Source organism: Pygocentrus nattereri, chromosome 6 (assembly GCF_015220715.1).
Source record: "Pygocentrus nattereri isolate fPygNat1 chromosome 6, fPygNat1.pri, whole genome shotgun sequence".
Classification (NCBI taxonomy): Eukaryota; Metazoa; Chordata; class Actinopteri; order Characiformes; family Serrasalmidae; genus Pygocentrus; species Pygocentrus nattereri.
The window spans coordinates 9,110,556-9,125,242 of record NC_051216.1 but is presented as its reverse complement, the minus strand read 5'-3'; the positions used below and the strand labels follow the sequence as shown (position 1 = coordinate 9,125,242).

General features: G+C 42.1%; 1 protein-coding gene across 3 annotated transcripts in view; it reads right to left on the bottom strand.

The window, feature by feature from the left end:
• Nucleotides 1-14,687, bottom strand: part of tfpia (tissue factor pathway inhibitor a) — a 60,414-nt gene that overhangs the window by 18,921 nt on the left and 26,806 nt on the right. For 2 of the 3 annotated variants that reach the window (XM_017682792.2, XM_017682791.2), the window contains exon 2: nucleotides 3,204-3,407. In XM_017682792.2, the coding sequence (XP_017538281.1) occupies nucleotides 3,204-3,407 (204 nt within the window). The remainder of the gene's footprint in view (nucleotides 1-3,203; nucleotides 3,408-14,687) is intronic. The other variant, XM_017682793.2, reaches the window with a different exon arrangement.

The following is a 14,687-nucleotide window of genomic DNA, read 5'->3' as shown; positions in this document are numbered from 1 at the left end:
GATGAAGGCTTGTTTAAATTTTCCCATTCCACCATATTCCCGTTCTCCCATTCCTTCCTCCATTCCTAAGGTGGAATGGGAAAATTTGAACAAGAAGCTGGTGAATGAGAAACAACTTGTATCAGGAAACCAGCTGGAGTGATAATAAATGCAGAGAAGTCCATTTCATCTCTGAATTTTTAATGTTTGTCTTAAATCATTGTCTTTACGTTAGCTACTAGCTAGCACTTAAGCCCATTTATTATTAAAACTGTGCCGAATGATCAGCAGAGCTTTATTTTACTGCAAAGGAGGATTATTTTATTTTCCCCTTACAAAGCTCATACGAGTAGAAGGTCACAACTGATTGGGCAGATTTCATTATGTTTAGAATAGAATTTACAACCATTTGTCTCTGTGTTTGCACACTGAAATTAGACCTCGGCATTTAACCCATCAGTGCAGTGAAACACCCACGTACATGCACTCTAGTGAACACACACACTGAGGGGCAGTGAGCACACTTGCCCAGAGCGGTGGGCAGCCCTATCCACAGTGCTTGGGGAGCAACTGGGGGTCAGATGTCTTGCTCAAGGGCACTTCAGTCACAGATTATCAGCCAAGGGGATCGAACCGGCAACCTTGCGGTCAGAGGGCTGGCTCCCTAACCTCCAGCCCACGACTGCTTAGGTCCAGTAACTGTGATTATGTCAACCCAACTTTCTTAATCACGCTGTTTTCCGTTCTGTCTGGACTTGGTATTATTTACGTCTTATTTTGTAAGTCTTGTGCTATTACAGCAATAACACGAGACTCCATTAGAGAGAATTACTGCGGTTTTGCACAACACAAAGCCGCGTGAAATCCCTGCAATACCCTCAAGTGGCTTACTGCTTTTACAAAATGGAGAAGCCTTAGTAGCTCAATGCATAATATTATTTATGTGTGCAGTCAAATGTGTATATCCTGTATTTTAGAATGACTTCAAACATACACTATATTTCCAAATGTATACACCCACCCACCCAAATCATTGAATTCAGGTGTTCCAGTCACTTCCATGGCCACAGGTGTATAAAGCCGAGCCCCTAGGCCTGCAGACTGCTTCTACAGACATTAGTGAAAGAATGGAATTCCAGCGTGGTACCGTGATCGGATGCCACCTGTGCAACAGGTCCAGTCGTGAAATTTCCTCACTACTAAATATTCCACAGTCAACTGTCAGTGGGATTATAACAAAGTGGAAGCGATTGGGAACGACAGCATCTCAGCCACGAAGTGGTCGGCCAAGTAAAATGACAGAGAGGGGTCAGCGGATGCTGAGGGGCATAGAGCGCAGAGGTCACCAACTTTCTGCAGAGTCAATCACTACAGACCTCCAAACTTCATGTGGCCTTCAGATCAGCTCAAGAACAGCGTAGAGAGCTTCATGGAATGGGTTTCCATGGCCGAGCAGCTGCATCCAAGCCTTACATCACCAAGCGCAATGCAAAGCGTGGAATGCAGTGGAGTAAAGCGCCGCCACTGGACTCTAGAGCAGTGGAGACGTGTTCTCTGGAGTGACCAATCACGCTTCTCCGTCTGGCAATCTGATGGACAAGTCTGGGTTTGGCGGTTGCCAGGAGAACGGTACTTTTCTCACTACATTGTACCAAGTGTAAAGTTTGGTGGAGGGGGGATTATGGTGTGGGGTTGTTTCTCAGGAGTTGAGCTCGGCCCCTTAGTTCCAGTGAAAGGAACTCTTAAAGCTTCAGCACCAAGAGATTTTGGACAATTTCATGCTCCCAACTTTGTGGGAACAGTTTGGGAACGGCCCCTTCCTGTTCCATCATGACTGCACACCAGTGCACAAAGCAGGTCCATAAAGACACGGATGAGCGAGTTTGGTGTGGAAGAACTTGACTGGCCTGCACAGAGTCCTGAACTCAACCCGACAGAACCCCTTTGGGATGAATTAGATCAGAGACTGTGAGCCAGGCCTTCTCATCCAACATCAGTGTCTGACCTCACAAATACACTTCTGGAAGAACGGTCAAAAATAAACAGACTCCTAACCCTTGTGGAAAGCCTTCCCAGAAGAGGTGAAGCTGTTATAGCTGCAAAGGGTGGGCTGACATCATATTAAGCCCTATGGATTAGGAATGGGCTCTCACTCAAGTTCATATACGTGTGAAGCCAGACGAGCGAATACTTTTGAATATATAGACACACATTTTCTGAGCCACTTCTCCCTCAGGGTCGCGGTGGTGCTTGAACCTCTCTTGGAAATATGCTGTATCTCAAATTCAGTTTTAAAACTGAAAGTAAAATATTCTGAAGTTATCAATTCAGAGCTTATGAAGAGATGATGAAACATGTACGTGTCAAAACACCATCAGAAACCAAATAAGTATTGCACACAGGAGATGCCAGTCCATTCTGCCTTTGGTCCATTTAGACAAAGCTCTATTTGAAACTAATCAATACCACTGTTCGTATGGTGCACACAGTTCAGACGGCAACATTCTCACTTGCTCTTACGAACTGCTCTAACAGAGCAACCGCACCTAGTTTGTGAGCCCTGATCACCATGGAAGTGTTTCTGATGATCAAAAAATGCTTCAGGAATGCGTCCAGTGTAAATTGGCTGTAACGATAGATACGGTTCACTTACCCGCGCTAAAGTGAGCCAGAAAGATCGCATTTAAGCAAAAATGAGGGTGGTAATATAATTTTTGCTTTATATAACTGAGTATGACAGCTTAGTGTGTGCCCTCCAGGACCAGAATCAGCCTCCCTGATCAGTATCACTTAAGGTTTGTTTTCCTCCACTCAACCACAGTTTACACTGTAACCAGGTCTGAGTTGTGCAATATTTGTCATGTTTGTCATTACTCTTTATGAGCTTATTACAATGAAGGGAACACCCTGCCGGTGAACTCTCTACAAACCCATAAAAATGTGTTATGTACACAGCTGCGCCTACGATGGCGTGTAAGTCACATTTTACCACCCTCAAGATATTCTTCTCTCAGCCAGACTGAAAAGCTGTTGCTGTGGCAAACTGCAGGTGAGCCCATCTGCTACCTTACTGATTCAACTGTTAAATGAAAAAGAAGCTCCTCAAGGAATGAATGCAACTGAAGGCTATTTCTCTGAATCTCAAGGTTTCCTCTTAACAAGGGGTGACTTGCACTTGTTTCTGCACATTCACCCTTGAACACAAATGAGGTGGAATCGCTTACCTTTCACCGTGCACATTTCTTCGCACTCCTCCAAGGTCTCAAAGTTGTTTGCATTGCCTTGGCAGCCTCCAAACTCGAACGGCTCACAGCGACCTGTGTCGATGTCAAAGTAGAATCTGTCCTTTAACGCCTTGCATGGGCCCTCATCCTTCTTCAGGGCACACGAGTGGTGGAAGATGTGGAGGTGAGGCTGCCCTCCATCTGCTGAGACAGTGAAGGAAGCCAAAATTATGATTCTGCCATGCTTGGAATTCATTAATGGTGGATAATATGGGTCAGTTATTAGCTGCAAACCTGGGGCTCTGTAGGAAAATAATAAAGGGGGATTCTGGATTTCTGGGAATTTCAAAGGAACATTTGCTTTCAACAGAACAAAGACTTCACGCTGTTTAGATATATTTTAACTGCAGTGGAAGGCTGCAGATACGCCGCCTGCCGCGACTTTGCCCTCAGTGTTCTGAACCCGCTTGAAATCAGAGTAAACCACCCACAGTCCGCGGTTCCCAGGGTGAGCGGAAAAATAACAGTAATGACTAATTCACTCTGACTTCAAAGTATGAGGGACCTCAACTAAGGCAGAATCTCTACAGTGTTAGATTAGTGCTCATAGCCAAAGGACAGTTTTAAAGCTGAAGACAGGGATGTACAAGAGTAGCTGAATTCCAGCGATGAAATCGATATGTGGGTATTCGTTAAAGTGCTTCATGGGAAGTCAGTGAACATCGACTGATGTCATGTCCCCATTAGAAGTCCTCTCTCTTAAAAGTCTGAGCCCTTTTTGTCTTACATCATTCGTGTTTGTTTTGGTGTCATAAATCTCCCATCACGTGTGTAGCCCTGCAAAAAGCCTTGCAAAAAGTCAGTGTGACAGTTGGTGGAGTGATGCAAGGGTTGCGTGTTCAAATCCCAGATATACGTCTGCATAGGCATGAAATTAAAGCCAGAATGTGACCTGACAAAGCCTGACCGGTGCTGTGAAATTTGACTCCAGCAGCTCGCTTTACTGCAGAACAGCAGCATCCACACTAATGCTAACACCACACTAGAAGACTCTGTAAAGACTGAAGTCTGGCACCTTCTCACACCTGAAGACAATGTCACAGCTTTTAGTCACAGGCTATGACTTTGCAAAGACTGGGATTCTTCCCGGGTCACTATTTGCAAGAGTTTTGAGTTTATTTCCCATCATGCACCTGGTGGAAATTTACAAGCAGATAAACCCTTTCCTTCCACTATATAGTGACAGAGATGGGAGAATATGATGGCTGGACATGTAAATAGCTGGGGCTCAGCCCAGTTCACTGTAGAACCTATTCGTGCAGACAAACCACACACACACCAGTGAACACACACACTAGGGGGCAGTGGGCACACTTGCTTGGAGCGGTGGGCAGCCCTATCCACAGCACCCAGGGAGCAGCTGGGGATCAGGTGTCTTGCTCAAGGGCACTTCGGTCACGTGCGGTCGGCTCAGGGGGTCGAACCGGTGAGCTTCTGGTTCCCTAACTTTCAGATTTTTTTTAGTAATGTGTAAAATGTGCAGTTACTTTATAAATGTAATATAAAGATTTACAAATCAGCACAACATGGAGCGATTCAGCATTGTTGGTTAGGTGTTGTGAACTAAACCATAAGAAAAAAGAAAACAGTGTAACAAGCGCAGAGAAATGAATTCGATTCATCAGTAACGCCATTCTTAAAGTCCTCTGCACATTTCCTCACATCACTGTTACACTCAGTGAACCTGAAATATTAAAACGGCCAGTTTACATTATTGAGGTAATATGATTGCTGCGTGAAAGGGGGGCAGATTTGCCTTTTTCACAAAGATTTCAGGCTCTCACACATGCATTTTCTCCAATCGGTCGCTCTCACGCCCAACCCTACACGACACTATTTGCATGAGCCAAGACTTAAAACTTTACGATAATATTAAACACGGTTGATTTTGTCGTGTTTGTGGATGGAGGTCTATCTGAGCAGGAAGCTCACTCAAGAACGATAGTTCAAAAGCAGAAATTACAGGTGTACATTGGTGAGACAGAGATGGAGAGGGTGAAAAACCTTCAAATTCCTCGGCATCCACATCAGTAAGGACCTCACCTGGTCTCACAACACACACCTCATCATCAGGAAGTCCCAGCAGCGACTGCACTTTCTGAGAAGGCTGAGGAAATTTAACACGGCAGCCAAAATTCTCAGCACCTTCTACAGGAGAATGATCGAGAGTCCCTGGAATGGAAACTGCACTGCTCAGGACTGAAAGGCTCTCCAGCGTGTGATCAAAACTGCACAGTCCATCTCAGGAGCAGCCTTCCCTTCACTACAGGACACTTATCATGCCAGGGTCATCAGGAGGGCCCACAACATCATCAGAGACGGTACACACCCCCCAGCACAGACTCTTCACACTCCTACCTTCAGGCAGACGCTACAGGAGTGTGAAGTCCAGGACTACAAGACTGATGAACAGGTTCTATTCACAGGCCATCAGGCTTTTGAACACCTCACTCACCACCTCTTCCCCCCTCCCATTCTGAACTGGTTTAACTTTTGGCCGACCTTGCACTCAATAACTGCACCTTACATACGCTGTACTGCTGCTGTCACAGCACTGTTTACTGTTTACATCTATTCCTTGCAACGTGCTGGAGTCTATCCCAGCAGTCTTCGGGCGGAAGGCAGGATACACCCTGGACAGGTCGCCAGTCCATCGCAGGGCTGTTATTCTTATATTTTCTATTTTATTATTTTATTTATATTTGGTGAATGGAGGAACAGGTAAGTAAGAATTTCACCGTACAGTGTAACTGCCTGTTTCTGCTGTGCATATGACAATAAAACACTTGAATCTCGAATCCATACAGTAACTGTCAGATGCTTGAATATCCACATTAATCAGAGTGATCCTCCCTAGTGGTGAAATCCCAGTTACAGTGCATTACCTGCTGCATACTCAGTCAGGATTTGCCTATAAAGAGAGACCACACTACAAACCGACAGATGGACAGATGGTCTGCGGTTTGACTGACAGCCTCCTGCTGCCTGAAACATTCACTTAACCTTCAGGGTCCTCATATGCATCCAGCTCTGAAACTCTCTTGTGCTCCAGACAAATAATCCTCCAGCAACCCTTGCTGACCCTTCTTAAGCATCTGCTCTGGAAAGGCAGGAACCCTCAGACATGCCATCTCCTTCCTCTCCTTTGTGTAAAGATCTCCTGGCGCCCTGCGTGGATACTATTCAGCAGAAGAATGAAACCAAACACATTAACCCAATGTGGCCCATGCTGTCAAAGTTTGCTTTTGCTGGAGATTGAATGTTTTCTGAGCAAAGGCCCAGATATTTGTATTTACGTTCCTCTACACCAGCTGAAATGCGGTCAGAGGCCTGCCCCCCAGAGGGGAACATTAAAAGAAAGTCCGTTGGCTGCCCTGCTCAAGTGTGCAGATGCGTACGCTGGCCATCAGAAGTTTGGGAACACCTACCTCCTACTATAAACGAGAGTTTGTGTTGTCAGTTTAACACATTAAAGATTAACCAGCATTACTTTGTATTTTATTGATCATGCAAGACAGATCTGTCATGCTTCTGCTTAACTATTCCCAGTCTGGGATCAGCAGAGTAACACCACTTGAGGCGGGGTGGGGGGGTGCCTTGTCCAAGGGCACTACCAGGTATTGCAGAGTTTTGATATATGCTTTGATATTTAGGCCAAAACTGCTCTTTAAATCAAGGAAGACACTTTGATACTTTAAGAAACACGAAACTGAGGTTTGAGGATAAATATACCCCATAAATTAGTTGCTGTCGTATTCTAATTTTTTCCATGTATATTATCTTACTTAATTGAAAAACAACAATGAAAACCAGAAAGGAAAAGTTTGTGAATGAACTTGATTGATGGCTTGAAAAAGCCAGCTAATTACCTTAACATGTTAAAATGGTATAAGACCATTGATGGTTACTAAAGTGTTGCTTAAATGTTGCTAGGCTTTGGTATCAAAGAGGGATGGCAATGCACTGCCAGGAGCTTCCTTAAACTTTTACCTTAAATACACTGCCACCTTAAATGTAATCATCACTTAAATTCACTGCCACCTTAAATTTACTAATACGTTAAATACACTGCCACTATAAATTCACTGCAACCGTAAATTTACCGATACCTTAAATTCACTGCCAGTTTGAATTCACTGCTACTATAAATCTACTGCCACATTAAATTCACAGCCGTCTTAAATTTCCCGAGACCTTAAATTCACTGCTACTTTAAATCCATTATTTGTGCTGTTATTGTTGTGCAGTAGGCTGTACGCATTTGAGTCTGTGTGTACTGTGTATGAGTGTCTGTGTGAGAGAGATGTGCATTGGGACATCACTTGTGGCAGTTAGACCCGGATGTCCCGAACACTGAGCCATTCATTTCCTATGGAAAAAAAAATCGTCTTTGAACTACCATTTACATGGGATTGCTTAGAATAGCACAAGCACAGTATTCACGTGTAGGTCCTACAGTCCTGCAAAGTTTTGTGGTTCTAGCTCAAAAACTGCAGAACAAGAAAAGTTGTATTTTTTGAGCGTAGAATACGAACAAGAAGAGGAAGATCACGAAGAGAAGTAAGGCGGCTTTTCAAGCCAACTTCAGAATTCAAGTGCAAGCCAGGTGTCTCCAAACTTTTGAAGGGTAGAACGGGCAAACCTCTTCTCCAAAGCTTTCAGAGCACTGATGACAGAATAAGACAAAGAATTAGTCTCTGGCTCGAGAAGCCAGACACACTTTGGCTGGAGAGGATGAAAACAGATGGAGAAAGTGAGGGAACATCTGTCCCATTTCTTGCTTTGGTGAAAAAAGAGTCTGTCTCAGACGGAGGCCAAAACAGGATGTCCTTACTGATTGATTTTTCTGATAGTGCTTCAGGTAGAGCAGTGGAAATATACTTTGCCATTTGCCAGAGTGCTCCACATCCAAATAACTATTTTTTAAACTCACAATTCCCTGCGCAGTCTCTCAGAACACCCTCCACTGTAAGTGGATAAAACACATGTGGTTCTCATTTTCTTGAGCAGCATTTACACCTCTGTGATTTACACTTGTGTGAAAATTGATGGAAGGTGTTTGCTCCTGCTTGAGTCTTCAAAATGAATGCTTTGCGGAATGGGCCTCTCAATCTTAACCTACATGTAAAAAAGATTTTTGGTGTATATTTTGAATGAATGATTTTTTCAATTAATTGCATGTATTTGAAGCTCAATAATGTGCTTTCTTTTACAAGAGACATGTTCTATTACCTTCAATTAAAGGGGAACCCTCAGGGCCTTCTAAGCTTTCAGAGAAGGCCTAATGATTACTGGGAACTAAAAGTTTTCCGTGCCTGTAATTTTTCGTTAATAAGTAATATTATCTTGCTTTCTGCAAGGAAACAAAAGGGTTAAATTCTTGAAACGATGAGTGCAAATCAGGAATTGATTTTCTCCATACACTGTTAGAAATGAAGGTTCTGTGCAGGTACATTTTTGTTCATCAAAGTACAAACAGTGTAAATGTTCCCTCAAAGCTACAACAGTGGTGCTATAGTACAGTTGTTGAACCTTAAATATATATTTTCCAAGTGAAAGGTTGGTATTTGTACCTTTTCAACACCAAATGTTTTAAAACAGAACAGTAGAATAAAAGCCTGGAGGCGAGGCGGGGCGTGTGGAGTCAGTACAGCTTAGAACATCATTTCAGTGGATTATGGTTCAGTTATGTTCCCTGACTAAAGCTACTGAGATGTTCCCTTGAAGGTCCCACCCCAGTGACAAGAGGGGTCCAGCCCCAGTGACAGTTTAGTACCTTTCTTTTCTGAGAGTGTGGTCTCTAGGCAGATATAGCTAAGCGAGCTCTCCTATTAGAAATGGTAACACATTAGGTTGACTATAAGCATTATTACAAAGTGACAAAGGAATCAATCATGTTTTGATTTCCAATAATTGGGACCAATATCATGAAAAAAGGTTACTACGGGCCTTCTGGAAGTCCTAGATATGTCAATGACTGAAAATGAGTGGCAGCCTAATCAGTGGGCTGACATGAAAAAGACCAGGAGCTCTACACCAGAGCTCACTATTCACAGGGTCACCGTGAAACTGATAAAACAAGAGAAAAATATATGCTATAGTTTTTTAGAAGCTCCAAATGTCTGTATTTTCTCCAGAACTGCCTTTATCAATTTTTATCCCACCTTAAATGGCCCATCAGTTTCATCTTTCTGCCACACTTCTGAAGAGAATTATCTGTAGACTGGGCTTTTTGCCACTGCTGGTCAATCCGTATGGCTGTATGCTTCGATACACCCACAAATACAGCTACCACCTTCACACCTTTGCCTTTGGCACACTCAAATACAATCACTCCTTTTTGCCAATCATTATCATCTCCTTAACATCTGCTTTCCGACCAATTTTCCACACATTGAACAAGACTGTACCTGCCCTGTACCACCTTTTCTCAATCTATGAATTCCATTACACACCCTGCAGGTATTTATAACCTGATCATCCTTGTGCAACGTCATCTGCAGGGGCCAGAATTTACTACCACCTTAACCACCTTAAACAAGCAAGTTGAATTTTTTAATATACCTATTAAACTGCATACATAATATAATATGTATTATTGATATAATAATGCTGTTTCCTTTGGTTCCACTGTTGTGATTAGGCCTGATGTTTCATGCTGTAGGTGTGCTGTTTTCCCGCAGTGTCCCAGAACAAGACGAGCCCTCCTTTCACAGGACAAGGCAGCTCAGCACTTCCCCTGAGCCGCATGCAAATAAATTGCCACTATTTATGTGCATCTCTTCACAATGCATCTGAATGAGGTTTGTTCAGGCCAGAAGCCACTTCTGCACAGCTCCCAGAAATATGTCATAGTCTGGAGCGGAAGGCACAGACACGTTTTTCAAACACTAAAATTTCCACCGCCAGCTGTTTTTTGGCCAAGCAGGAGTGTTTTGCTCCGCCTGGTCACTCAGCCCACACACACCCTCAATTTGGATAATGGGCTCAAATATGCAACCCTGGTTTTGGGCCAAGTTCATCGTTCATGCTGAGGTGGCTCACAGCCGGGACACAGCCCTGCTTCATTTTGAGCTCCGTAAGAGGCGCTGATTTGACCCTTTTATATCCGAGAGACTTCAGGGCTATCCTAGCTGGAAATGACCTAGAATCCAGTTGATCAGTGACTGATTATACAGCACTTCATTCATTTTAATGTCTGGTCAAAATGATCATTAAGCACAAGCTATTCATTTTTCAGTGTCAAGAAAAAAGCAGGAAACATGCATATTCGAAAGAAAACTACACAGAAGATGCAACAACTTTGAAATGTATCAGATTGTTCAGTATTTATTGTAGCAACTCTTGGCCTTTATTTCAGTTTCCATTCTTTCCAGGAGACTCACTTTCAGGTTCTCAAAGAAAACTGCAGGGATATTTTCCACATCTCCAAAGTTCTTAAATGTTGGTTGCATGTTCTGCTTCTCACTAAGCACATTTAGTAGCCACGTTTACATGCAGCCTGATAATCCATTAATAATCTGACTAACAACTTGATCGGAGTGGAATACGTCCAACTGAGGCCATTTGGAATACAGTTTCGATCCAATTGAATGACGTGAGTAATCCTGTAAATAATCCGTTAAATAGAAGAATAATCATGTAAACGCCTGTATCTGATTACATTCCCTATCGGAAAGTTTAAGTATGTTCTGCATGTGCGTCACGTCATAGTTAAAGTTTATACTGTCCAACGTGGTGGAGCAGAAACTGGACTGCAGAGGAGACGAAGTTCATCCTCTGATCTTTAAAAGACGGCGGTGGGACGGACGTCCAGCTTATGTGTCTCAGAACACGACGTCTTCCTCTCGGCCTTCTTTAATAAGGACATGTGAAGGACGTTTTCCTGAGTCTGACATCATTTTAGAGCAATTAAAAACACAAGCACTGCTCACTGCTGCTCATCTCACTCTGTCTGGACTCACGTGATGCTCGTTGTCATGGTAACGTCTACACTAAGTGGTTCTCCATGCATGTGTGTAATTTTGGATCGGAATACTTGTAGTGAGCATGTAAACAGAGATTTTCATCAGATTGTTGAGCTGAGTGAGAATAAACACCTCAGTCTTAATCTATAACCAGGATGTGTTCAATCAGATTGGCAAAAATCTTTGCATCTAAACACTTTCAGTGATGTTGAGGTCTGGACTCAGACTCAGGGGTGGTCACTCCATTGATCAGCTTTTGTTTGACATGTCCGTCTCCTTTTCTCTGTGAGGTTCTTCTTGAACAGTTAGACATCCTTTCAGACCCACAGCGCTGAGTGGTCTTCTCACAGTGGAAGGATGGACAGAAACACCTGTGGATGTTTTCAGATCTGAAGCAGCTTGGTTTTCTCCTCCCTCTCAGAGATGAAAGCTTTAAGTGCTGTTCATCTGATGGGGACAGTTTTGGTGTCTACCAGCTCTTCAACTCCAGTTTTGGAAACTGTTATGTTTCCACTTATTTTCCTTTGACGTTCTCCTTCCCTATAAACTCAGTTATCATCTAATCTCCTCAGAAATATCTCCTGAAAAGTAAATAACTAGTACTTCATGGTTATGTTGACTGGAAAATATAAAATCAAGGGCAGTCAAATAAATAATAAATCGATTTCTAGGATTATGTGTTGCGCTTACACAAAGAATCTTAGTCACCTAAGCAATGAACGGGTTATTAATACAGTAAACATTGAATCCAGCTGTGGTGCTGAAACCTAGTGTTATCAATAGTGTGACGCAATGTTTAACATTTGTAAATCTGTAACTAGTGAATCACTTTAACACTCACCCCTTCGTCATCACTACAAAATTTCACCTTTATTCAAAGATGGACTGATTCAAGTAGAGCGAGGAGCTCATGTGCAGAACAATCCACGTTAGTTAAAGAATGACCCAGAGGACACTGCAGATATGACTTGGACTTGTGGCCAGAAACCTGACTCACACTTCTTATTATCTGAATCAATCAGCGAGGAGATTCGGTCCAAAGTACAGGGCATGGTCACTTCACCTGTGCCAGTAAATCTTTCTCTGCTTGGCAGCCAAATGGAGGTAAGGAAAGAAAAGAGGCGATCCGAAGCTTTAAACTCCTAATCAGCAGTCACTGCGAGTCACACTAAAGCCAATTAGTTCCATGACAACAAAGTCATAAGACCACTCTCCCAAAACAATACAAGTTTACTACTCCCTGCCTAGGTTTCTTCTATGTTTGGGACCTTAAATATGAATTCCACAGATTTTTCAACATTTCTAAATAATTAAACAGTTAAGATGTAAACAGAGTCATTTAAAGTGCTTTGAAGTGAATTACACTGTTACCGGCTTAGTGGTGGTGATAGAAACCAGATGTCTGAAGCACTTAATGCTTCTAAAACCTACCACAGAAAGCTGTATTTACAATGGCTATGAATACATTGGCTGTTACTTATAACAATGAGAGCATTTTCATGCACTTAATAAACTGATAACTGCCGAAAATCATTGTCAGCAACCCAATCAATGCATGTACATGCACTGGAGTATTCAGATAATGGGGAAACTCAAGCAGTAATCAGATTTCTGCTTTCCAATCAGCCAATAAACTCACAGAACGAGACGTGGCGTAAACGTAACGTAACACTCAAACTTCATGCTGCGGCTTTTTTTGTTTGCTTGTTTAAAACGTTGAGCCACTTTACCTGAAAATACAAACATACATCATCTAGATGAAGATGAAAAATATTTAAATCCTTCAATTTGTCAAACATGTAGCTGTTCGCTTATTTCCGGTTCTGCCGTCTGTTTTTGCACATGTGCAGACTGAGAAATCCGAAAGAAATCAGAGTCAGAGTCTACATGCACTGAGACGCCTGATTATCAGAGTATGCTGTTCACATGACCGTTTGAATAATCAGATAACTGCAGAAATACGAATATGATTTTTTAAAACACGTGCTAGGCTCAGGGGTACATAGAGGGAGTGTTAGGTCCACTGGTGGTTTTGGATAGTAAAAAAAAGGATGTATGTGTGTTGTAGACTTTATAACTCCTGGTTCCTATCACCACCAATAAGCCATTCACAAGAAACAACTCTGGCTGACTTTGTTTGCATGTAAGTGATAACATACTGCAGCAGTTTTGAAGAACTAGTAAAATTTTATTGGCAGCAATAAAAAAAGCATGATGTCATTTTATTAGAATTATATCTTACAACTCACAACTCATTGAAACAAAGAAAGGAAGCAAAGAATTTCTGTTAAAAGTGCAGGTCCTGAACCTTCAAATCGATATCATTCAATCAATACCTCAATTGGATGAGGTAATGCTGTTTAGTCAATGCTTATTTTGTCAATATTTGACATGGAAATAAACAGAAAAAGTCAGAAATGTAGACTCAAATATGTTAATAAGACAATGTAAAATAAATTTACATGTATTTAACTAAATATATAGTGTTATTATGTAATACATTTAAATAGTATAGCAAAATGACAGTAATAGCTTCGTCTAAATGGTTAAATAGCAGCTAACAAAGCAACAGGAGGCTGTCATTGTGCGACAGTTGAAGCACATTCTTTTAAATTGAGATGTTTTCCTGTCAGCATGTTTTCGAAACTGATTTGTCAGAATGTGCAGGTTGTTTACTTGGACTAAGGTCAAACTAGAGGTTGTTGTCTGGTCAGCCAGCTAATAAATGCCCTGTAGCTGCACTGCACAATACATAAACAGTTGCAAGCAGGATGACAGTCCAGCACTGCAACCATGGGAGTGTTTTGGTTTTGCCCTTTGACAGACCATTAGTGTGTGTAAACTCATGTGTTCAGAGCGTTCCGAGTAATGGGGGTAAATCTATACCACCTGTCAAGGTATCCAAGCAATAAATCACTCTCAGATACGGATCTGAATCGACCTGACTAACAGGCGCGTCACGACTCGCTCTGATTTGGCCCTCGTTCACTTTAACATAGCGCATCCATACAGCACCAGTCTAAAGTCACGTACTTCCTCACGGAAGGTTTCTACACATTTTCCCACGTTTTTAGAATAACTAGCAAGACAAAAACATTAGGAAATAGGGAGGCACTAGTAGTGGAAATCTGGGCCGATATTTTCTGTTGATCAGTTTATGTTTAAATAAACGTACTTTTCATTTTTGTAATTTTTTTATGTTGTTCAATAATTTGAAAGGTCTACTAAACCTTTGCCTTGGGCGAAAATTACATGTGGGATGGATCAATAAAATCTGGCCACATATAAATTACGTTTTCTCCTTCTCCTGTAAAGTCATGATTTTGGAAATACAAGGTTTTGTTCAGACAGCAACGGTATACATATTAATGAGTTGTAGATTCTACAACTGTACCTGGATTTGCATTTCAGAGAATGCAGTAAAATAAATAAAATGCTGCCATTTCAGTGAAGTAGC